The sequence below is a fragment of the Carassius gibelio genome, chromosome B19 (genome assembly GCF_023724105.1).
Source record: "Carassius gibelio isolate Cgi1373 ecotype wild population from Czech Republic chromosome B19, carGib1.2-hapl.c, whole genome shotgun sequence".
Classification (NCBI taxonomy): domain Eukaryota; kingdom Metazoa; phylum Chordata; class Actinopteri; order Cypriniformes; family Cyprinidae; genus Carassius; species Carassius gibelio.
In genome coordinates, this window is record NC_068414.1 from 32,459,853 (window position 1) to 32,483,731 (window position 23,879).

Sequence of the window (23,879 nt, forward strand, 5' to 3'; positions counted from 1 at the left end):
TAGACTACTAGCTGGAAATTCAGAACCTGTTTAGGTGTTGTTGGAGAGACATTTTACTAGTTTAAAGTCAACACCTTGAGCGACATTTGGAATTAACTTGAATATTTGAATTAATTTATCTAGCTTAGAATATTATTTTACAACTAAAAAGAACTCCCTCTCAAGAAAATGAGAATGAAAAAAGAATGCAGCTCGTTGTAGGGCTTCTGTTTGTCGGAGTTCATCTCGTCTGTGCTGGTGAGTAGACTTTGTTAATTTTACAGTAGCTAGTGCTTTCTTTAAAAATTTGCTGTGCCACTGTACGATATTTATATTATTTTACTTTAAAACTGACAACTTTATGAAAAGCCCACAACCAGTCAAATGCCATTGTGATATTGACACTTCTCTCAGAAATATTTATTTTGACCCATGATAAACATTTTTATATTCTTTATTCTTAAAATATGTAGCCAATGATTTACACACTTGGAAGAGAGCATATTCTTTATTATATAGATCTTTTGAAGGCATATGTTGTTCTTAAGCCTATTGAAAAAATAGCTCTATAATTTCGTGTGAGGCTAACCAAACAAACAAAAAATACTTATTTCATTAGTTGTGGTTTAATTTCACAAAAAATATTGTTTGTTGTTCTGTTGTGTTTTAATGTTACTCATATGCATGCTAGTGTGTCGTGTGAGATGCAGATCAGTTTCATTTTTAACCTGTGAAACGCTTTTTTACCCGGAAACAGATGACGGACATGTTGGGAAATATTGTTTAAACTTTAAAATTATTGTTTCACAGTGTATGAGTCCCATAACATCAGCTAATAAAAATAGCAAATTTAAACCGTTTAGATCCACCTTTCTTGATTTTATGAAGATTTTGACTGCAGACTTTATAGCCAACATGGCAAGGTCACAAACTTATTCTTGCAACCGTTTTTTTTAATTTAATTTTTTTATTTTTTTTTGTGAAATAGACGAATCGAAAATAATGCATTGAAGATTTAACCATAGGGTTTAGCCCACATCAAATCATTATTTGCTTTCTTCATTTGTAGTTTTTAAACTAGGCCTATAGCTATTCCATCAATTATATAACGTTAGATCTTGAAATTATGAAGGCAACAAGTCTTCTATCAATTAGTTCAGATACGTTATTTGCTTTCAGGTGTTATATTATAGCCTACTAAGTTATATAGTTATATAGTGTTATATAGTAGTCTACTAAGAACCACACTAGCTTTAGCAGACTTGATTTAAAAAAAAAAAGGTTTCTGGCTAAATATTGTTCTAATTAAAACAAAGTATGTCTTGCAAAACTTATTCCAAAAATTAAGAAGTTAAATTAATGTTTATACTATTACACCTTTATAAAGATATATTGTACTTATTGAGCCTTAACTTTTTTATGCTTAAAACAATACACAGGTAATAACAGATAACAACAGAATACAAAAAAACAAAAACAAAAAAAACAATGGGGGAATAATAATAATATAAATTAAATTAAAAATTAACAAATAATGAGAATTACATGACACTGAAAAAAGGAAAAGAGTTACAAACAGATAATGTTTTTAAGGCTTTTTTGTTCTCAGACAACTTAATTGAAAATAAGTATTTTAAAGTTCTTTCACAAATATTAGAAAGAGAGGTTTAGTATTAAGACATTTAGATTTATGAATGGGGAATTTAGCTAGTAACAGGAGCAGATTAATCACATAAAAATGACATTTTTAGATTGATTAAAATCAACAAAGCCCGACCACATTCCTCTAATATAACCCACATTCATTATAGATTTCAGACCTAATAAATCCTAAAAAATCTTGCCAAAACATTTTTGTAAATGGACAATACCAGTTTCATCAGAGATGTCACAGAAAGAACAACTGGAGGAAATATCCTTTTTGAACTTTTTCATGTATTGATTTGATATTTTAAAAGAAATCTCTTTTACTTTATTGGTAAAAAAAAAAAAAGAGATGTTAAAGCATCCACACTTTTTTCCAACAAATACACATTACTCCAGTAAGCGGTCACAGGTGGTAAAGTAACAATGGGTCTCATTCACTAAATATGCGTAGGCACAGATTTTTGCATGAAATATGCGTATGCAATAATCATGTACAAACGGGGGCCTTATAAGCATGTGTTAAGAACCCTTATATAATTAGATGTTATTGATAAATTATAATTACAGTTCCAATATTATATATATATATATATATATATATATATATATAAAATATTAGAGGTCCAAACAATAATCACCTGATCGATCCTTATATAAACGGTGATTAATGTGTCTCATCTTGTGTTTAGACTAGAGGCATGGCACACTTGGTACTGCTTGAAGACATCGCGGCGCGCGCTCTAAGGAGAGAGGGCGTCTTTAGAGAGCACACAGATATGTTCGCTGAGAGTGACGAATGGCTGTTCAGTCGCTTTAGGTTGCCCAGAGAAGTCCTCATTGATTTATGCAACTCACTGGAACCACACCTAAGCCACATCACCAACCACTCTCACCACCTTATCTCCAAGTCTGTGTTATAACCCATGCTTCCTTTTTACCTGTGCCCGTTATGCCAGTGGATACACTTTTAAATAATAAATAATTTTTCCTGGCTTCCACCTCCGACAGCAAAACCTCACGTTCATTATCGTTAAAGTTATTTTTCTTTGTCTTTTGTTTCGGTGCCATAATTGTATTTCTCTGTACAAGTGCCTCGTTGTGGAAAGCCCTTATATGGAGCTGGTTTGGGCGTGAATTATGCTAATTACTGACCTCGTGCACGCGGGCACTCATTTAGAAGACTCCAAATTCACTAACAGAAGAACGAGTTTAAGAACGAGCTCGTGTGCGTACGCACGTGTTGTGAATTAGGCGGAAAGTTCTTGTGAGAAGTTCAAATGTGCGTATAAATAAGAAAATTGTACACAAAAATTAGTGAACGAGACCCAATGTCTTGCTGAAATATTGACTGGACTGATCTATTATTGTTTTTAAAAGGAAAAGCAAAGCGCAATTTGCCATCAGAAGTATTAACCAAACTCAAAGAGACTGGAAGTAGAGATTGAGTTCCTCTCAATAAAGAAAGAGTACCTGATGGGACTGAACCCATAACTATTGAAAATTATTTGGGAGAAACAGGAAAGTGAAAATTATTTAGAAATTCCTTATATGAAAACAACAATCTCTGAGAATTAATTAATTGACTAAATAACAAGATATTTTTATCAAACCAATTCGGAATAAAATATAGAATTATTCTTGTACAAAATTTAACAGTTATTCCAAATAAAATATTTATGAAGTGAAAAGTTGTGCTTAAATAGCAAAGACCAAGCCAAAAGATACTGCCTATGAAAGGCAGATAATATTGCTGGTAATTTTTCAATTTTATAGTTACGTAACAGAAGAAAATCCAGACCACCAAACAATATAATTAGGAATAAAGTTCCACAAAGTCTCTGGGTTCTTTCTAAACTAGTTCAACCAATTAATTTTAAAGGTATAGTTTAAAGTACTAAAATCCAAAATATTAAGACCACCCTTTTCGCTTATATTCATTACATTGGATTTTCTAATATAATGAATTGAGTTTTTCTACAAAAACTTAAACAGTATCTGGTCAATATTTTTTATTAAGCCTTTATGTGCTAGGTGCACAAGAATGGCGTCGATGAGCAACTTCCTTCCGGTCTGTCTTTGCATTGTTTGCATTAACTTTCAAATGAAACTTGGCTATATACTATATATTATTAATATTTTTCAAATGATCAAAGACAAGAGAAAACACCATCTTTACATTCCCAGCAAACAATTTTGCGTTTAGAAGATGTCTAATAGCAACCAAACACAAACAAGACTGAATTTGGGCTGTCAGTGAAAATTTAATAGACATCTAACCATAGCCCAAGAACATACTCCATCCAAATATAAAGCTTTTATTAAGAAAAATAACATTAACAACTTATAGTATACAATTTTAAGATAATACAAAATTCTAAAAAATATAAAAGAATTAATGAAAAAATTAAATATAAATTCAAAACACTTAATTATAAAGATTATAATAAAAATATGGATTTGTTTCACAACTTAGGATAATAAAAAATGTAAAGAATGACAAAAATATTTTACATTTCTTAAGATATAAAAAAATCTAATACAAATAAAGAGCATGTTATCACACTTATTTAACACTTAACTTATTTATGTTATCGGAGGGGAAGCAAGAAAAAGGACACACAACCAAAACTAAGCTCAAAAGAAAAAAAACAAAAAACTTTATTCTAATGAGAAAATAACTTCAAATATAGGAAAATAAAAACATTAAAGAATACTTCAAGGAAACATCAGTTTCGTCAGTGTGTAATGCAGGGTGTCTGTATGAATGTAGAATGTACTGTTGCGGGGCTGTAGAAAAGCAACCCAAACCCAAAGCAAAATGGGGGAAATCAAAACAAGACCAAAAATAATCCAAAAACGAAGCAAACAAAGAAAACTTAGACCGTCTCCAACCCAAGTCCCCCCTAATTAACTTAACAGTCAATTTTTTTATACAAATCCTCTAATGATTGAGAACAGTGCGGTCTTTTCAAATGCCTCTTTCTGCAGCGAACCATCCCACTTCATGTTGAATTTAGACATGAGGGAATTTTTTTAAGGCAGCGGCTATTTACACAAAGTGCAAATAGCAATGGATTCTATTTACCCTGTTAAAACAGCAAGATTTTCTGCTTTTATACGACTTATTACAAATAGTAGCAATTATCTGCACCTCAGTATTGTAGTACATTATAAAACAGTATGCAATAATAATGTATTGAATGTAAATTATAATTTTAATTCAAATTATTAAATGAATGCCACTTCTTTTTTGGGACAATAAAACCCTACGCCTACCTACCAATAAATTAACTTGTGTATTAAATAAATTAAATGCACACAGACTGAAGTAAGTCTTTGGTTCTTTTAATTGTTATGATTTTGGCTCACATTTAACAAAAAACCCACCAACAAATTATAAAACAAATTATATCTAAACAAATTATAATATGTAACTGTGACGAGTGGGGCGGGGCCAAGAGACGTGAGAACAAGGAGTGAGGCCAGGTGTAGTGATTGGAGATGAGCTACACCTGCGCCCCACCACCTGTCTCGAGTCCCACGTAGGAGATGGAAGGATATAAAACTGGAGCGACGACCGTGAAGGACGAGAGAGGACCAGGCCTGGGACATATTTTATGTTTGCTTTTTATTTTGTGCGCACCAGTCATCCGTGAGGGGCTGGTGCACTGTTTTGTGTTTATTTTTGAATTATTAAAATGTTTGATTGTGCGCCTGTTCCCGCCTCCTTCTTCCCGATGATTACGAACGTTCTATTATTACAGTAACATGCCAATCAGCTAACACAGAGCCACACAGATGGGAAATCAAAAATTACCTGTATTACAGTGTATGATGTAGCTGTCCATCTGTGTAAACAATGTGCAAATAATTAAACCAAAAAGTACACGATTTATAGAGTTATTGGCTTCTAAAGTAAGGAGTCGACTCTGAATCGCTGAAACGAGTCGTTATAGATTTCCAATCTTTTGCCCATCTCTATGTACGTCACTAGGAACACTTTGCATAATAATCTCCGCCTACCGTCTTGGGAGAAACGGAACTCTGACCTGCCCCTTTGGGCCCCCCCACACAGACGCTCTGGTTGGTGTGAGAGCATCATGTCGAGGAGACTGTTTGTTTTATTTTCACTGCCAAAGAATGAAAATCAGAAGAACCAATGGCTAAAATTCATTTTCACAACAATACCAGAGCAGTAAAACAAATCCCTTTTGTTGTGTTCACAACATTTCACTGATGACTGCTTTTCTTTTCTAAATCCTTTGTCTGTGCTGATCTTCATTTACAAACACGTCATTAAAATGAAGTGTAACTCCGTGAATACTCAACGAAGAGACATGAGAGAGATATCTATAGAAAGCTTGACATGTCTACTTTAAAACTAAACAAGTGCCGATAACAGATATTCTGTGATAAAGTAATCCATATGAAAACAACGCAATGACTGTTTTTCACGTCTCCCTTCATTATATCTAATGTGACCACGTCCCCGCGCTGAACGCGCTATTCAGATTCAAACTGAAGAGCGCGGCTTGAATACACCCACACAGAAGAAAAAGCAGCGAGGCTGTTCAAGTTTTTTATTTTACTGTTTGCTTCGCGATGAGAGGAATAAGACATAATTCACCCCAAACAGATGCTAATGCATAGTTTACCGTGGAGGTGTGTGCGGAACAACCAATCCAAACTGGTTATGTTAGTTGACCAATCAGAACACAGTATGCTACCGAAAGGTGGGGTTTAAGGAAACTGAATCTTTTGAACAGCTTCGCGTGAACCGTTTGGGGATCTCTGAGAATTGAGGTAATTTTAAAATGATATTTTGACAAAATGACAATGTTTTTTAACCTTGGATGGATTTAAACCTAATGTACAGGACTTATAAACAGTGATAGGAAGCTTAGAATTTTCATCTTACTGGCTCTTTAAAACACCTGCAAAGGTTTCCTGAGCCTTCAAAATGTTCTCTCAGTTTGGTTCACTATAGGCCACACAATCATGGGGAACACTGCTGATCTGAAAACTGTTGAGAAGACAATCATTGACACCCTTCACAAGGATTGTAAGCCACAGACATTCATTGCCAAAGAAGCTGGCTGTTCACAGAGTGCTGTATCCAAGCATGGTAACAGAAAGTTGAGTGGAAGGAAAAAGTGTTGAAGAAAAAGATGCACAACCAACTGAGAGAACCACAGCTTTATGAGGATTGTCAAGAAATTTGACAAAAAAAAGATTCAAGAATTTGAGTTAATTTTACAAGGAATGGACTGAGGCTGGAGTCAAGGCATCAAGAGCCACTACACACAGACGTGTAAAGAGATTTACTGAACCACAGACAATGTCTGAAGTGTCTTACCTGGGCTAAGGAGAAGAAGAACTGGACTGTTGCCCACTGATCCAAAGTCCTCTTTTCAGATGAGAGCAAGTTTTGTATTTCATTTGGAAACCAAGGTCCTAGAGCCTGGAGGAAGGGTAGAGAAGCTCAAAGCCCAAGTTGCTTAAAGTCCAGTGTTAAGTGTCGACAGTCTGTGATGATTTGGGGTGTAATGTCATCTGGTGTTGGTCCATTGTGGTTTTTGCACTTCATGCTTCCTTCTTCTGACCAGCTTTCTGAAGATTCTGATTTCAATTTCCAGCAGGATTTGGTTCCTGCCCACACTGCCAAAAGCAACAAAAGTTGGTTAAATGACCATGGTGTTGGTGTGCTTGACTGGCCAGCAAACTCACCAGACCTGAATCCCACAGAGAATCTTTGGAGAATTGTCAAGAGGAAAATGAGAAACAAGAGACCAAACAATGCAGATGAGCTGAAGGCCACTGTCAAAGAAACCTGGGCTTCCATACCACCTCAAACTGATCACCTCCATGCCACGCCGAATTGAGGCAGTAATTAAAGCAAAAGTATCCCCTACCAAGTATTGAGTACATGTACAGTAAATTAACATACTTTCCAGAAGGACAACACTTCACTAAAAATGTTTTTTTTATTGGTCTTATAAAGTATTGTAATTAGTTGAGATAGTTAATTGGTGGGTTTTTGTTAAATGTGAGCCAAAATCATCACAATTAAAAGAACCAAAGACTTAAACTACTTCAGTCTGTGTGCATTGAATTTATTTAATACACAAGTTTCACAATTTGAGTTGAATTACTGAAATAAATAAACTTTTCCATGACATTCTAATTTATCGAGATGCACCTTTACACTCTTAAAAATAAAGGTGCTTTCACAATGCCATAGAAGAACCTTTTTTGTCTAAATGGTTCCATAAAGAACCTTTAACATCTGAAGAACCTTTGGCTAAAGAAGGTTCTTCAGATTATAAAAAGGTATGAAAGAGATGGTTCTTTAAAAGAACATTTGACTTAATGATTTCTTTTTGGAACCAAAATGGTTCTACTATGGCATTGCATTGAAGAACCGTTGGAAGCACCTTTATTTTTAAGGGTATATCCTGAAAGTGAATTTAAGTGGCTCTTAAAGTGTGAATTTTGAACAGGCTTTATGTGGAGATATCTAAGATGATGATGATGATGATTCAATTCAATTCAAGTTTATTTGTATAGCGCTTTTTACAATACAAATCGTTACAAAGCAACTTTACAGAAAATGATGTTTCTACAATATTTAGTGGTAGCTAGTAGTTTGTGCACGTTTGACAGGATTTTAGAAAAAAAAAAAAATAATAATTTAAATAACTAAATAAATAATAATAATACAAGACGTAGTCAGCTATGAACTATCAATATTATTCATTAATAGTTATTATATGATGCAGTCACACATGTAGCAATAATTGTTAGTTCTGTTTGTTGATTCAGGGTTAGCATCATCTGGGGTCCTCTGAGGGTCAGCATCATCTCTTCTCAGGTGTTCTGGATCCAGACTGGAGCTTGTGTAAATCCTAGTTACAAAACATAGAAACAAAATGGAGACATCATTAGCATAGCTGCTGATCCAACAAAGTAAAATTAGTTTAACCCAAGCTAATGAATAATAATGCACATTTGATCAGATGCAACTACACTCACAATTTAAGAGATACATTATTTGTATGCTTGGCGAAAGAGATGTGTTTTTAATCTAGATTTAAACAGAGAGAGTGTGTCTGAACCCCGAACATTATCAGGAAGGCTATTCCAGAGTTTGGGAGCCAAATGTGAGAAAGCTCTACCTCCTTTAGTGGACTTTGCTATCCTAGGAACTACCAAAAGTCCAGCGTTTTGTGACCTTAGGGTGCGTGATGGGTTGTAGCGTGGTAGAAGGCTAGTGAGGTACGCAGGAGCTAAACCATTTAGGGCCTTATAGGTAAGTAATGATAATTTGTAACTGATACGGAACTTAATAGGTAGCCAGTGCAGAGACTGTAAAATTGGGGTAATATGATCATATTTTCTTGACCTCGTAAGGACTCTAGCTCCTGCATTTTGGACTACCTGTAGCTTGTTTATTGACGAAGCAGGACAACCACCTAGAAGTGCATTACAATAGTCCAGTCTAGAGGTCATGAATGCATGAACTAGCTTTTCTGCATCAGAAACAGATAACATGTTTCGTAGCTTGGCAATGTTTCTAAGATGGAAGAATGCAGTTTTTGTAATATTGGAAATATGATTTTCAAAAGACAAATTGCTGTCTAATATAACACCCAGATTTCTGACTGTAGAGGAAGTAACAGTACATCCGTCTAGTTGCAGGTTGTAATCTACAAGATTCTGTGTAGTGTTTTTTGGTCCAATAATTAATATCTCTGTCTTATCCGAATTTAATTGGAGAAAATTATTTGTCATCCAATCTTTTACATTTTTAACACACTCTGTTAGCTTAGATAATTGAGAAGTTTCATCTGGTCTCGTTGAGATATATAGCTGAGTATCATCAGCATAACAGTGGAAGCTAATTCCGTATTTTCTAATAATATCACCAAGGGGCAACATGTATATTGAAAATAGAAGGGGACCTAGGACGGATCCTTGTGGCACTCCATATTTTACTGATGATAAATGAGATGACACCCCATTTAAGTAAACAAAATGGTAGCGATCGGATAGGTAGGATCTAAACCATCTTAGAGCCTGCCCTTGAATACCTGTATAGTTTTGTAATCGATCTATGAGTATGTCATTATCTATGGTGTCGAACGCAGCACTAAGATCAAGTAAGACTAGAAATGAGATGCAGCCTTGATCTGACGCAGTGCAGTTTCTGTGCTATGGTGGGGCCTGAAACCTGACTGAAATTCTTCATACAGATCATTTTTATGCAGGAAGGTGCTCAATTGAGCAGACACAACTTTTTTAAAATTTTAGACATAAATGGAAGATTTGAAATAGGCCTATAATTTCTAGTTTTGGTTTCTTAATAAGAGGCTTGATAACCGCCAGCTTAAATGGTTTTGGGACATGACCTAAAGATAACGACGAGTTAATGATAGTGGTTCTTCGGCTACAGGTAACAACTCTTTCAGTAATTTATTGGGTACAGGATCTAATAAACATGTTGTTGGTTTAGATACAGTGATAAGTTTGTTTAGCTCTTCCTGTCCTATAGTTGTAAAGCACTGCAGTTGATGACAAAAATGATCTCTATTTCTATCTCTGTCCACAGGAACACACTCTCTGAGATACTTCTACACTGGTGTGTCTGGAGTCAGTAACCTCCCAGAGCTCACAGTGGTAGGTCTGGTAGATGATCAGCAGTTTATTTACTTTGACAGCAACACAAATAGAACTGTGCCGAAGACAGAGTGGATCAAACAGAATGAAGGAGCAGATTACTGGGACAGTGAGACTCAGACTGATAATGTCTACCATCAGAACTTCAAAATCAACATCCAAGTAGCAAAGGAACGCTTCAACAAGACAACAGGTAAACTGGTAAAAAAAAAACTATTTCCAACAATGACATCCTAGTCTTGACTATTTTACTAATGATATAGTGTTAGGAGTACAACTATCATTTACAGTCTCTTTTATTTTTATGTTATTTTATCACTATTAAAGATTTGTTTGTTAAATAAACATTAATATCCACTGAGAACAGAAATAATCACTTTTGACTTGTTTATTGTACATTAAGGTAATGATATTTGAACTGGGCAGAGGATTTCCATTAAGCTGCACACATATCATGAATGTGTCTGTGTCCATCAGTTCAAAGAGCTAAACCATCAGATAAATGAGAAGAATGAGATGAGTTACTAAAGCCAAGAATACCATCTATATTGTAATATTTCACATTGGGACACCTTTACAATTTAGGCATATTTATTACACATTTTTAGACTAAGACATTGTATGTTTCAGTTTTGGCAAAAGGTGTTAAAACAGATTATTATTGATTAATATTATTGCATAAATATTGAGTAGTAGAATGAAATTCTCTCAAAATATAATAATAATAAAAAAATTATCAAATAGAAATATATTACATTGCTTTTACTGAAAAGTTACATTTCAGGTGGTCAAACTTCAAGCTTTTTAAACTGCTTTTTCAAGCAATATAAAGTTTGTCTTGACAATCTTTTTAATCTGGTTCTTCTTTTGTTAGAAATGAACTAATTCTGCTTTAGAAACAGGAGAAGAAGTGAAATGTGTGAACAGAGATGCTTTAGATGAGATGAAAATATTAGAAAACAATTTATTATTTTAGGTGGGAAAAATGAATCATCATTATTGCATAAATATTAAATAGTACCATAAGATCCACTATAATTATATAGTAAAAAATATTATTGAACAGAAATATGTTACATTGATTTTACTAAAAATAAATATAAGTTAAATTTCAGGTGCGAACAACACAATTGTGACCCCAATGAACAATACAAGAGGACTAGGGCATGCTAGCAATCTGCTTAAAGATGGTAGCTAGCAAACATGCTGCCTCCTTTCGTTTTCATTTAAACATAATAACAGCTGCAGAAATGTACTTAGTTCGGGGATATGTGTATATATACAGCCATTACAATGAAACGAAATATTATGTAAATTTGCCTTTTTTATTTTCATTTTAACATATAGATAAACTGAATACAGACCAAATATAACCTGTTAGATTTACCCAAAACAAATTATATTTTATGTTTAACCACTAAAGAGACATCAGAGACAGTGGCACATATCAGAAGGTCTATTCCAGGAGAGGCTGTTCTCTGTGGATACATGAGGACTGAGCTCCCGCTGATCGCGTGGAGCTGACCGTCTACGAGATCGGCGAAACACATTTTTAAATAGGTGCTGTCTTTATAAATAAACCGCAGATTTGAGTTTTAAACAACTACATTCTCGCCTGAAATACTTTTAAAATTACATTTCATGATACAATAACAGTAGTATTTTGAAAATGATACAAATAAATGGTGGTTGAACTCAACCAATGCTGCGTGAACTCAACCAATCAGGACGTTTAGCGCCCAAGTCCCGCCCCCGAAAGTTCCGGAACTTTGAAAAAGTACCACCTCGCCAGCAGGGACTTTGTGAGGGGCATTTTTTTACCCAGAACTTTATTTAGTTCCTGCGGTAGAAACACACCAAGTACCAGGCCAAAGTCCCTAGTTCCTGGGTAAAGTTCCTGCGGTGGCAACGGGGCAAAAATTTCCACTTAATTAAAAAAAAATAACTCCCCTAAACCAAAACTAGCTGTTTTCAGAAAACACAATGGTCCTCCTAACCCCCTGGGCTTTTATTATCTTCAAACCAGTGAGGTCAAAGGTCTTTATTTATGGCTAACCCCTCTGTCTTTCCTGAGTAAATTGCCCGCACTAAAGACTTCAAAGGCTCTTAGTTTTACTGTGTGATGTCTTCATTGTATTTCAGGTGACAAACATACATACTGAGAGAGAAACACAAGTTAAAACAAAAGGAAAAAATAAAAATATATGAAAATCCACTAAATGTCTAAGAAAGTAAATATAAGAAAAAAAGTAAAATATAAATTTTTCTAAAACACTAGCTATTACTAATAGTCTGACACTGGTGGTTAATTAAGCTGTTAGCAATGTTAAAAATGACCAAAACTCATTGAGAAAGAACTGTTGAGTCTTACCTATGAAAGATAACACCCCGAGATCTGTTTTTATTATTGTGCAACGGTTTGTAGATGCCCATGCTGCAGATGAGTCAGATATGTTTTCTTCTGTCCTGATGTGAGAGTTATGAGAGTTGCTCGCTCCAATATGGCGCCAACGTTGACGTGAGGTTGAGCAGCCAAGGAGGAGTCTGGTATTTATATGTCTATGGTAGCAACCACCATAAAACCCTAGCAACTGCCTGGTATTCACCTATCAACAACCCTGAACACCCTAGCAGCTTTCTATCAACCATCCAGTTTACCCTAGCAACCATCCAGTTTACCCTAGCAATTGCCTAGCAACCACCCAGAACATCCTAGCAACCACCCAGAGCATTATAGTAAATGCTCTAGCAACCACACAGCAATCTGACATCACTTTCAAACTTTGAGCTTCTAAACCCACTTTAGTGTAAAAGTGTTTTCTTTAGTGGTGAACAGTGATTGTTTGTGATCAAATGAACACTCAGTGATATCACTGATGGTCTGATATTCACTGTCTGTGTGTTGTCTTGCTCTCCTTCTGTTTGGTTCACTGATTTATATCTGATGTGGTTCAGTGGTTTAGTAATTTTTTTTAACAATTAATTAAAATTGAACGATTCTGGTTCTTAGACACCGATCTGATGCAGTACATAAGTCATCATCTGTTCAGACACTTTCAGTGAGTGAGTAAGTCAGACTATGGTAGTTTGATTTGTGTGTGTAAGCGGTGTAGATGTCACAATAGAAATCATGTTGTCTGTTTATTGTCTTTGTTTTCTTTCTCAGCTCCTGTTCTTGTTCTCTTATCATAATAAATTTAGTCAGTAAACTCACAACTCAAATATTAATACATTATTATTTTATATATAGAATGGAGGCCAAAAATTTTTTTCAGTCAGATTGATTTCATTCTGAATCAAACATGTTTCTGACTGACTGATGGTTTTATTCTGACTGTATTAATTGATTATTCATACATTCAATGTCTCTGTTCTTCAGGTGTGCACACATTCCAGCAAATGTACGGCTGTGAGTTTGATGATCAGACTGGAGAAACAAATGGGTTCCAGCAGTTTGGTTATGATGGAGAGGACTTTCTGTATCTGGATCTGAAGGAGATGAGATGGATTTCTCCAGTGCAGCAAAGAATCATCACTGCACAGAAGTGGAACAAGGACACAACTCTTCTTGAGAGAGACAAACATTACTTCAGCTCTGAGTGCATTGAGTGGTTGCAGAAGTATCTGGAGTATGGAAAGAGCAGCCTGAAGAAAACAGGTACATCAGATCTTATCCAGCAGTGAAAATATGAATATATAGCAATACATGTTTTGTTAAACAGACGTGTGAATTTTTTTTTCTTTCAGAGTAGATTGTTTTGATTAAAGCATTGCAGATCTTGTGTATTGTTTGTAGAAATTAATAATGAAGGCATTTTTAAATGGAACGCTAAACGGGTTCAGGAGGAGCATGTTCATCTAAAACTCTCAATTATGTGTGACGACTGGGTGAAGGAGAAGCTGGAAACAAGTGCGAGTATGAACAAGGTTTAATTAAAGACAAAAACAAACTGGAAACAAACAATGCTGGGAAGACGATAATCTAAGATGGTGGAAGGCGATGAGGAATCCAGATGGTGGTGGTGAGTTGGCAGCAGGAGAGGGTGGCACAGGAACTGCGGGGAATCGAGCCGAAGGTAAGTGGTGATGCTTGTGATGGTTGCGATGAGTGGACGGGGTTCCGGGGGGAAGACACGGACATCCAAACGCAGAACAACACAAAAGCAAAGCACAGTTATCGACATGAAACAACGCTCTCACAAACACAAGACTTGAGACAAGCCATTATATAGAGGGAGAGTAATGAGTGACAGCTGCTGCTGATGACAATTAACGGAGATGCCCACAAACTAATCAGTGTAGACGCGTAACACACAGACTTCACCCACAAAGTGCAAAACCCAGAGATCACGGTTTACCAACCGTGACAGTACCCCCTCTAAGAACGCCTCCTGGAGTTCCCAGAAGGGCCTACCTGCTGATTGTAATCATCAATACAATTAACCGAATATGTCGGTTCCCCATCTACGAGACATGGCGGCGGGGGAACCGGAGTAGGCGGATTAATACGTGCATAAAACACGGGTTTAATTTTGGACACATGAAAGGCAGGATGTATCCTCTTGTACGCTGGAGGTAGTTTGAGGCGGACTGTCACCAGACTAATGATCTTGGTGATAGTAAACAGGCCAATAAATTTGGGAGCTAACTTGTTAGATACGGATCGCAGAGGAATGTTATTGGTAGAAAGCCACACTTTTTGACCCACGATGTAAACCGGAGGCTTTGACCTGTGGCGATCGGCCTTGGCCTTAGTGCGCTCCCTCACCCGGAGCAGAGTCTCACGGGCTCTGGTCCAGGTGCGGTGACACCTCTGGACAAACGCGTGAGCAGAGGGGACAGCGACTTCAGATTCCAGACTGGGAAAAACTGGTGGCTGGTAACCTAAGCTGCACTGAAACGGAGAAAGGCCTGTGGCTGACACTGGTAACGAATTATGATCGTACTCTTCCATAGAGTATTTGGCTCCAGGAAGAAGGATTCTTGGAGACCAAACATCGCAACGTCCTCTCTAAATCTTGGTCGGCTCGCTCAGACTGCCCTTTACTCTGGGGATTGTAACCAGAAGACAGGCTAACTGACGCTACTAGCAACTTACAAAACTCTTTCCAAAATTTGGATATAAATTGAGATCCTCTGTCAGAAACCACGTCTACCGGGAGGCCATGAAGCCGAAAGACGTGATCTAGGACAGTGACCGCTGTCTCCTTGGCTGTCGTCAATTTGGGCAAGGGAATGAAATGTGCCGACTTCGAGAACCGGTCCACTACGGTCAAAACGACCGTCATGCCATTAGAGGGCGGGAGGGCGGTAAAAAAATCTAGTGCGATGTGGGACCAGGGTCTCGAAGGGACAGACAGCGGTTGAAGGAGCCCATCAGGAGGTCGGTTAGATGACTTACCACTGGCGCAAACTGAGCAAGCCAAAACAAAATCGTGGACGTCACGAGCCATAAGAGGCCACCAGAATCGTTGTTTAACTAACCCATTAGTTCGACTTATCCCTGGATGACAAGCAACGTTAGAGCAGTGACCCCACTGAATGACTTCGGACCGTAACTCCTCCGGCACAAATAAACGATTCGGTGGACAACCGGACGGAGGCATTACCCCTTCTAAGGCAGTCTTGACCTTTGACTCGACCTCCCATACGAGTGCTGAGACAATTACTTTCTCAGGTAAAATACACTCGGGAGTAACCGGGCGGGCGGAGGGATCAAAAAGACATGATAAAGAGTCGGGTTTGACATTTGTGGAACCCGGGCGGTACGAAATCAAAATGACCGAAAAAAAGTGCCCACCGAGCCTGCATGGAATTGAGTCTTTTGGCAGTTCTAATGTACTCTAAATTCTTATGATTGGTCCAAACAATGAAAGGTACCCCTGAGCCTTTCCCCCCTTTGAGCCAACAATTCTCTGTTACCAATGTCATAATTGCGTTCCGCAGGAGATAAATGATGGGAGAAAAACGCGCATGGATGTACCTTATCGTCCGAGGCAGCACGTTGGGACAGCACTGCTCCTACCCCCACCTCTGATGTGTCAACCTCCACCACGAACTGTCGTGTGGGGTCAGGGGCCACAAGGATGAGAGCCGAAACAAAGCGGCTCTTGAGGTAAGTGAACTCCTCGGTGGCGAAGGTGCGGGGCTGTAAGGCAAAATGCATGGAACACTTATTAAGGAAAGTTTTGAAGAAAGGTTGGCTCACCGGAATAATTCTCTGGCGCCGGAAGTCGTGGCTCTGGCCGGAAGTGGTCCTGGGAGGGCTCCCGGGGGATGGGCGGTGCAGGCGGTGCGATGGGCGCAGTGGGAGAGGTGAGTTGATGAATCCGCTGGGTGAGCTCGGACACCTGTGTCACCAGCGCTTGGATCACGCGTCCGATGTTTACCATGCTCTCCTGCTGCTGATCCATACAATTGACGCTGTGATGGATGAAGTCACATAGTGAAGTGGTGCTCGCTGCGGGACTCTCGGCGTCACATCGTGCAGCTGCTGAGTCAAGGAAATGTGACTGTGTTAACTTGTGACCTATGTTCACCTATTATGAAAATAAACCATAGCAGAACGATGACTACATTTAATGGTTCATGATGTTAAAGAACTTCTCAGACAACTGTACATTTGTGGCTACTGTGGGTTAATTATAAACTAAAGACAATGTACCATGTTTTTACTATGGTAAATATGAGTTAACGATAGCGTTTATAATTAACCCACAGTAGCCACAAATGTACAGTTGTCTGAGAAGTCATGAAATGTTCTTTAACCCACAAATGCAGTTTTATTTTGCACTAAAAAGTTTTTTTTTACATTCCTTTGCATTTTAGTTGGTTCAATATTAACCTGTACACAATATAATTTGTTTATTTATTTATTTATAATATGTTCATGTTGTGGCAAAAAGGTTTCTCTTTTTTTGTTAATTTTGGCCAAGTTAGGATTGATACCAATCCTGAGTGTCTGCTGGCACACCCCTATCCAAAAAGCACAACCAGTTGTATTAATAATGTTATCCTGAGTGTGAAGTGTTACCAGAATTTGTTTTAATTAAGGTGAAAAATAAAAGTTTTGTGTTTAATGTATTTGTGTTGATGTTGAAATGGATTTTAAAACATCTGGTATCGAAAAAAGTATCGTTAGTAACCGGTATTGAAACTGAAGTATCGAAATTGGCACCGGATTGAAAGATTTTGAACAATACCCAGCCCTACACATTCCTGTGAAACTTTTTTGGCTGTTGATGTTAATAACTTGTTTTAATGTCGGAAATAATTTCACCACCACCAACGCATCTAATATTCTCTCTGATTTTCCATGTTCCCTTACGAAAATTAGCCATCATTCTTGTAGCCATGGTAACTGCAAATAAGCCATGGTTGTGTAACTTCAAATAATAATTTAAAAAGATAATAATTAATTTTGGTTATAAAAACAAACCTAAGCCATCAATAGCCTTTCAAATGATTTAAAATGCATTATATAAAAACAATGAGGCAATAATCATTGGTTAATAACACTGTTAATGTAGGCTAATATAAAACAAACACTTTACGTACATAACATATTATTACAAATGGCTACAAAGGGAGCCTAATTGCTGTTGGTAATTGCCGCTGCTACACTTACAGGATGATCAAATCCTATTGGCCAAACATTTAATTCAAATATTCACTTAATCTTTAATTTTTGGCCACCTTTTTGCTATGGATGACACAGACTCTATAATTTCTTCAACAAAAAAACATGTGGACATCACAACCCTTACAAAAATAAATCATGGTTTTATTGTAGTAAAACTACTTCATTTTCTTTTGCATGATTTCTAAATGCTTGAGACTAAAAAATAAATTAGACAACTGGTATTAATAAAGTCATAGCAATAGGTAACTGTCAATTGTAATTAGTAAATAATACAATTTATTTATTAACTTTTTTTTATTTTATTAAAGTTCTATTTTGACCCCTATAGTAGGTGTTTTTTTTTTGTGTGTTTTTTTTTTTTTTTGCATAATATTTGATAAAGGGGGAAACACCAATACAATCATGCTTAGGGCACCCATTTGGCCAGCAGGAACCCTAATAACGTGACATATATTATGACATCAGTGTTAACTCAGTGGTAGTTGAGAGTTTTCTAACGGGACACTGCACTTACCCACAATCACAAAAGTCAATTTTTTTTTCATCTGTTTAAAGCCCCACTTGTTAAATGTTTCATTTGTGGGCTGTTCTGATGAGCGCTTTTTCTGAGCACACACAAAAGAGCCTTTCAAACTGTGCCTTATTACTGTACCAAGTAATGTTTTGTGCTAATACTGTCAAAACACACAAGGTTTATGTATAGTGTCAGTTGGTTATGTCTAAAATGAAAGTAAACAACAGAGAAATGATGCCCTTGTATATCAGATGTGTGCAGCTCTTAAAGGGCAGTAGGCTACATGCTGCCGACTGTCATTAAAGGCATAGTTCCCCCTAAAATCTAATTTCTGTCATTATTTATTCACCCACATGTTGTCCCAAACCTATATTAATTTCTTTCTTGTCCTGAACACAAAAGAAGATATTTAAAAGAATCTGGGTAAACAAAGAGTTGCTGGTCCACATTGACTTTGATAGTAGGGAACTATGGAAGTCACTGTGAACCTGCGACTGTTTGGTTTTCCACCTTCTTCAAAATAGCATTTATGTTTAGAAAAAGAAAGACACTCATTCAGGTTTAAAACAATTTTTCAGTGAGTAAATGAAGGTATAAAATAAACACTAGCCTATTTTAATTTTGGGTGAATGATTCATGTAATGTTAATAAAACACCAAACACAAAGAGAAAAAACAGTAGAACTTTAGTAGACTTAGTAGAAAGCAGATGTTTCCAGCAGCTGTTCCAGCACACTTCACCCTCTGCCTGACATTATACAGAGAACTGAATGAAGACCAGCCATCACAGACAGTATGCTGGGGATTTATAGAGGTCTTAATTAGAAAGACATGAATTTAAGACCACTTGAATTCAAGCTCTCTCTCTCTCTCTCTCTCTCTCTCTCTCTCTCTCTTCAGTCTCTCCTCAGGTGTCTCTGCTGCAGAGGTCTTCCTCATCTCAAGTCACGTGTCATGCTACAGGTTTTTACCCCAGTGGAGAAACAATCTCCTGGATGAAGAATGGACAAGATCATGATGAGGATGTGGATCTTGGTGAACTTCTTCCCAATGAGGACGGGACCTTTCAGAGATCGAGTGAACTCAAAGTTACTCCTGAAGAGCTGAAGAACAACAAGTTCATCTGTGTGGTTGAGCACCAGGGCAAAACCATTACAGCGAAGGAGATCAGGACTAACCCGGGTAAGAGAATGTGCATGCAAATACAGCTTTGCTGAGCCCCACCTTAAACATTTTATTTAAACAATCCTCATATCTTATCGGAAAGGCATTTATTATTAATGAAAATTAAGGAAATAATTAAAAAGTAGAAAATAAATATTGGGTAGGGTTATGGTAGGTGTAGGGAGAGCTTCTCTGTCCCAGTAAGGTGGCATCAATTAAAAAAATTGAATTAAAATGATAATTTACACTTACTACGTTATAATTGCATAATATAAAATTTATATCTCGCATCATCTATATATCGCAATTCTGAGAAAAAAAAAGTCAGAATGAATGGTAAGATTAAATCTGCAAATTAGGCCTACCTTTCTTTAAAAAAATGTATAAATAATAACATTGTTTTTCATTGTCTAAATATATAATAAATCAATTCAGATGAGCAGTTTGTAATTTTCTGCATTTATTGAACATTACACTGCATTTGGTCTATTTTGCAACATTATTCAATTAAAACACAGCGCTATACATACTTGCAATCTGGAAACCTTTTACCACACACGGATGCATCAAGATTTATATAATAATCCATGAAGCACTTCATCCAGTAGCTTTTCTCTCCGTGACAACAAAAAACAAAAGCAAACTTTTATTATGTTGTTAGCAATTAATAGAGTAAGCGGGGAGGAGCTGAGTAAATTCATTCTGACATCAAACAACAGCAATTCGACTAGGAGGAATTGCAATTCAGATATCTTAAACTCTGTGACTAGTCAAAATTAAATTAGAGATATCTCTAATTACATTTGTGGATGTATGACGTGTCTGTTCTATAAAGTAATTACAGATATCTTAAATGGAGTTTTGACTAGCATAAAGTATTTAGAGATATCTCTAATCCAGTTTCTTACTAGTGTAATTATAATTGCATATATATCTAATTATAATTATGACTATCCGAATTACAATTGTGACTATCCGAAATTATATTTATGTATAGTCAAAACAAAGTTTTAAATGCTAAAACGGCTTGCGATACTATTCTGTTTAATACGACAGAAGAAGGCCTGGAACATTGCATCTAATGTCTCATAAACATTTTGTTTGTTTGTTTGTTTCAATACCTTTATTGTTTTAATTTGAAGATAAGGTTTATTGGGTGAAATATTTGGAATGTAAGTTTATTTTAATTTTTATTTTTTGCTGATTTGTCTATTTGAATATCACATTCAAACTTAAAGCTACAGAGTACTCAAACAATTGAAATAGACCAGTGTAGGTTTTATTTAAGGAATCTAAAATCTAAAACGATTTAAATAAATAAAACATCTAAAAGATAATTAGGTAAATATTTAATTTAAACTAAAAATACTGTTGTAGCCATTTAAGAAAGTGTATTTTCTTTATATTATTTGTTTAAATATTATTGGTTTGTGGTTTGTTTAGTTCAATTTGCTAATTAAGAAATTGTTAACATCATAAGGGGCGGTAAACCGAATGGCAGAACGCCGGAAGAAGGGAAGTGGGTCAGACATAATTTTTTGACCACTTCATATGTTTTGTTTGTAGAATTCTTTTCTTTGGAACAAATTTTGTTTAGTATAATTTGTATCTTAATTTTAATGCGTTTTTTGTTGGTCATTTACTTGTCAAAATAAATTAAATGAAGAAAAGGCAAACGATGCTCTAAATGAAGTGCGTTCAGAACGAGGCCCGCTACCATGCTTCCGCGGCCAAAACAAAGGCCGAAGCACAAGTCAAAAAATTGTCTAAATTCTGGAATACCTTGGACCTTTACATGACGGATTGTGGAGAAAATGATTTCATGGACTTTGTGGAGAATGGACGGATATATGCTTCGCTGCTTTACCGTGAGTAATGGGATTGGAAAGCCAGACCTTGAGCCGCCGTGCTCTCTGTGCTTTGTTTGTTGAAAATTAGTTTGTTTGAAGATTTGCGAGACGAGAAAAGGAAAGGAAAATTGGCATTGCTTATTGTTGAAACGAATTTAAGTTAAAATGGATGAAGGATCGGAAGGAAACAAGGAAGAAAGGTTTTTTAAGTTGCTCGCTAAACGAAGAGGGAAACTTGGAGCTCTTAAACGGAAAAAAAATGAAATCAATAACCTCATCGAAACGGGTGAAAGTAAGGAAGCAGTTGATGTTCAAGTTGAAAAGTTTAATTGTATTTTGGCGGAGTTTATGAATTTGCAAGTTGCCGTCCAAAGTTTGTTGAAAGACCCAGATGAAAAGGAAGCAGATCATTCAGACTGGTACGAACCTAAGTTAATTCGTTTTCGAGAACTCCTTAGCGGAATTAAAGGTTGGATGGGTGTGAGTGACGATGAGAAGGAAGAAGAAAATTATGAGGGTTTAGGAGATGCTATTGGGCCAGATGATAGTGTGTATCAATTAAACAAAAGGCATGATCTAGAAAAGGAGGCTAAACGTATAAAAGATACCGATGATGGGGAAGGATTAGTTTCAAAGAATGTCAATGATAAAGCATCTAGTAAGGCCTCTAGTAAGGGCAGTAAAACATCCAGTGCGTCAGTAGCTTGCTTGCAAGCTGAAGCAGAGCGTGCTGAGCTCATGGTAAAAGCAAAAGCTTTAGAACAAAAACATGTTCTGGACATGGATGAAGCCCGTTTGAAGGCAAAGAAAGAAAAACTTGCCTTGAACGCAGCCGATGTAAAAGTGAAAATTCTCAAGTCTGTATTAATAACAAAAAATCAAAGCAGTGTTTCAAAACAAGATTTGTCTGACACATTTTACTCAGAGTCTGGTACATCCACTGATTATATGATTTCTGCCGTTACACCGTCAAAACCGTTGGCTCAAGCATTAACAAAACTGTCTTCAGCCAAAGGATCAGTTCCTTACCGTTCCACAAAGCAAGTGATTAAACCAGAACCACATGATGCTCAATCAAAAGGTCATCAAATTGGTGTCTTCGTTAACTTGAAGGGCAGTGCTCTTGTAGATGTCATGAGAAAACAAAATGAGATCACTGAGATGTTAGTCAGGCAACCGCAGCTGTCACTTCTTCCGGTAAGGGAGATTCCCATATTTGATGGTAATCCACTCAAGTCAGAGCATTCATAAAGGCTTTTGAGCAAATCATTGAAAGCAAAACCGATAATATGCAAGACAGATTGTATTATCTTGAACAATTTACTTCAGGATACCTAAAAATCTTGTGCGCAGTTGCACTAACATGGATCCTCAGACTGGTTACAATGAAGCAAAGAAAAGTTGGAATGGAACTTTGGAAATAATGTTAAAATAACATCTGAATTTATTAATGAAGCTCTAAACTGGCCTGTTATAAAAGCAGAAGATGGTCCTGCTCTGCGATCTTATGCGCTCTTCTTGAGAGGCTGCTTCAATACCTTGCACAAAATTCATTTTTGTCAAGATTTGGAAATCGCAGCAAACATGAGGAGCATTGTGTCTAAATTACCTTTTAAATACGTGACAAATGGAGATCTGTTGTCTGCAATATGGAAGAGGATGTCCAACAAAGACCAAAGTTTAAGGATCTTCTCATTGTTCATTGAGAAACAGGCACGAGTCATGCTTGACCCTGTTTTTGGAGAAATTCAATGTTTAGCAGATACCAGAAGAATTACTAAAACAAAGCCAACTGCAAAACCCATTGTAAGAATGACCAGTAGGGGGAGCAGTTTTGCCACGGCAGTCAGTACCGGTTCTGAACAATTTAATTCTAAAACTAAATTGAATGCCCAGGGAAGGTAGGTCAATGCCCTCTCAGCTGGTTTTAGGAAAGTATGTGCATTTTGTGGGAAAGATCATGCAATAGGGTTGTGTGATTTGTTCAAACGGAAATCCAACAAAGAAAAGGTGGAGTTTCTGAAAGCCAATGGAATGTGTTTTGGGTGCTTGGGAAAGGGGCACATGAACAACAATTGTCAAAGACGTTTTATTTGTCAGATTTGTAATACCAATCATCCTACTGTACTTCATATTGATAGAAAGGAAGATTCTAACAAATTAAAAGTTGTTAAAGTTAGATCAAAAGGATCATCACTGGCCAGTGCTCTAGTTTCCATGGATGCTGGATGCCATACTGGGGCCGGCACCAAAATCTGTGCATTCGCTATAGTCCCAGTGAAAGTAAAGTTAAAAAAGGGAACCAAATTGTATAAACTTATGCCTTTCTCGACCCAGGCAGCTCAGCAACATTTTGCACAGTACTTTTGAAAATGATGGGTCAAGAAAAAACAGTTTCTAGTTACAAA

The 23,879-nt window shown here is 36.6% G+C and overlaps 1 protein-coding gene across 1 annotated transcript in view; it reads left to right on the forward strand.

Moving 5' to 3' along the window:
• The window catches only part of LOC127979719 (H-2 class I histocompatibility antigen, Q9 alpha chain), a 29,875-nt gene continuing 5,996 nt past the window's right edge, over positions 1 to 23,879 (forward strand). The window contains exons 1-4 of the mRNA XM_052585340.1: positions 1 to 237; positions 10,235 to 10,495; positions 13,682 to 13,960; positions 19,358 to 19,639. Of these exons, the coding sequence (XP_052441300.1) occupies positions 186 to 237; positions 10,235 to 10,495; positions 13,682 to 13,960; positions 19,358 to 19,639 (874 nt within the window). The 5' untranslated portion in view covers positions 1 to 185. The remainder of the gene's footprint in view (positions 238 to 10,234; positions 10,496 to 13,681; positions 13,961 to 19,357; positions 19,640 to 23,879) is intronic.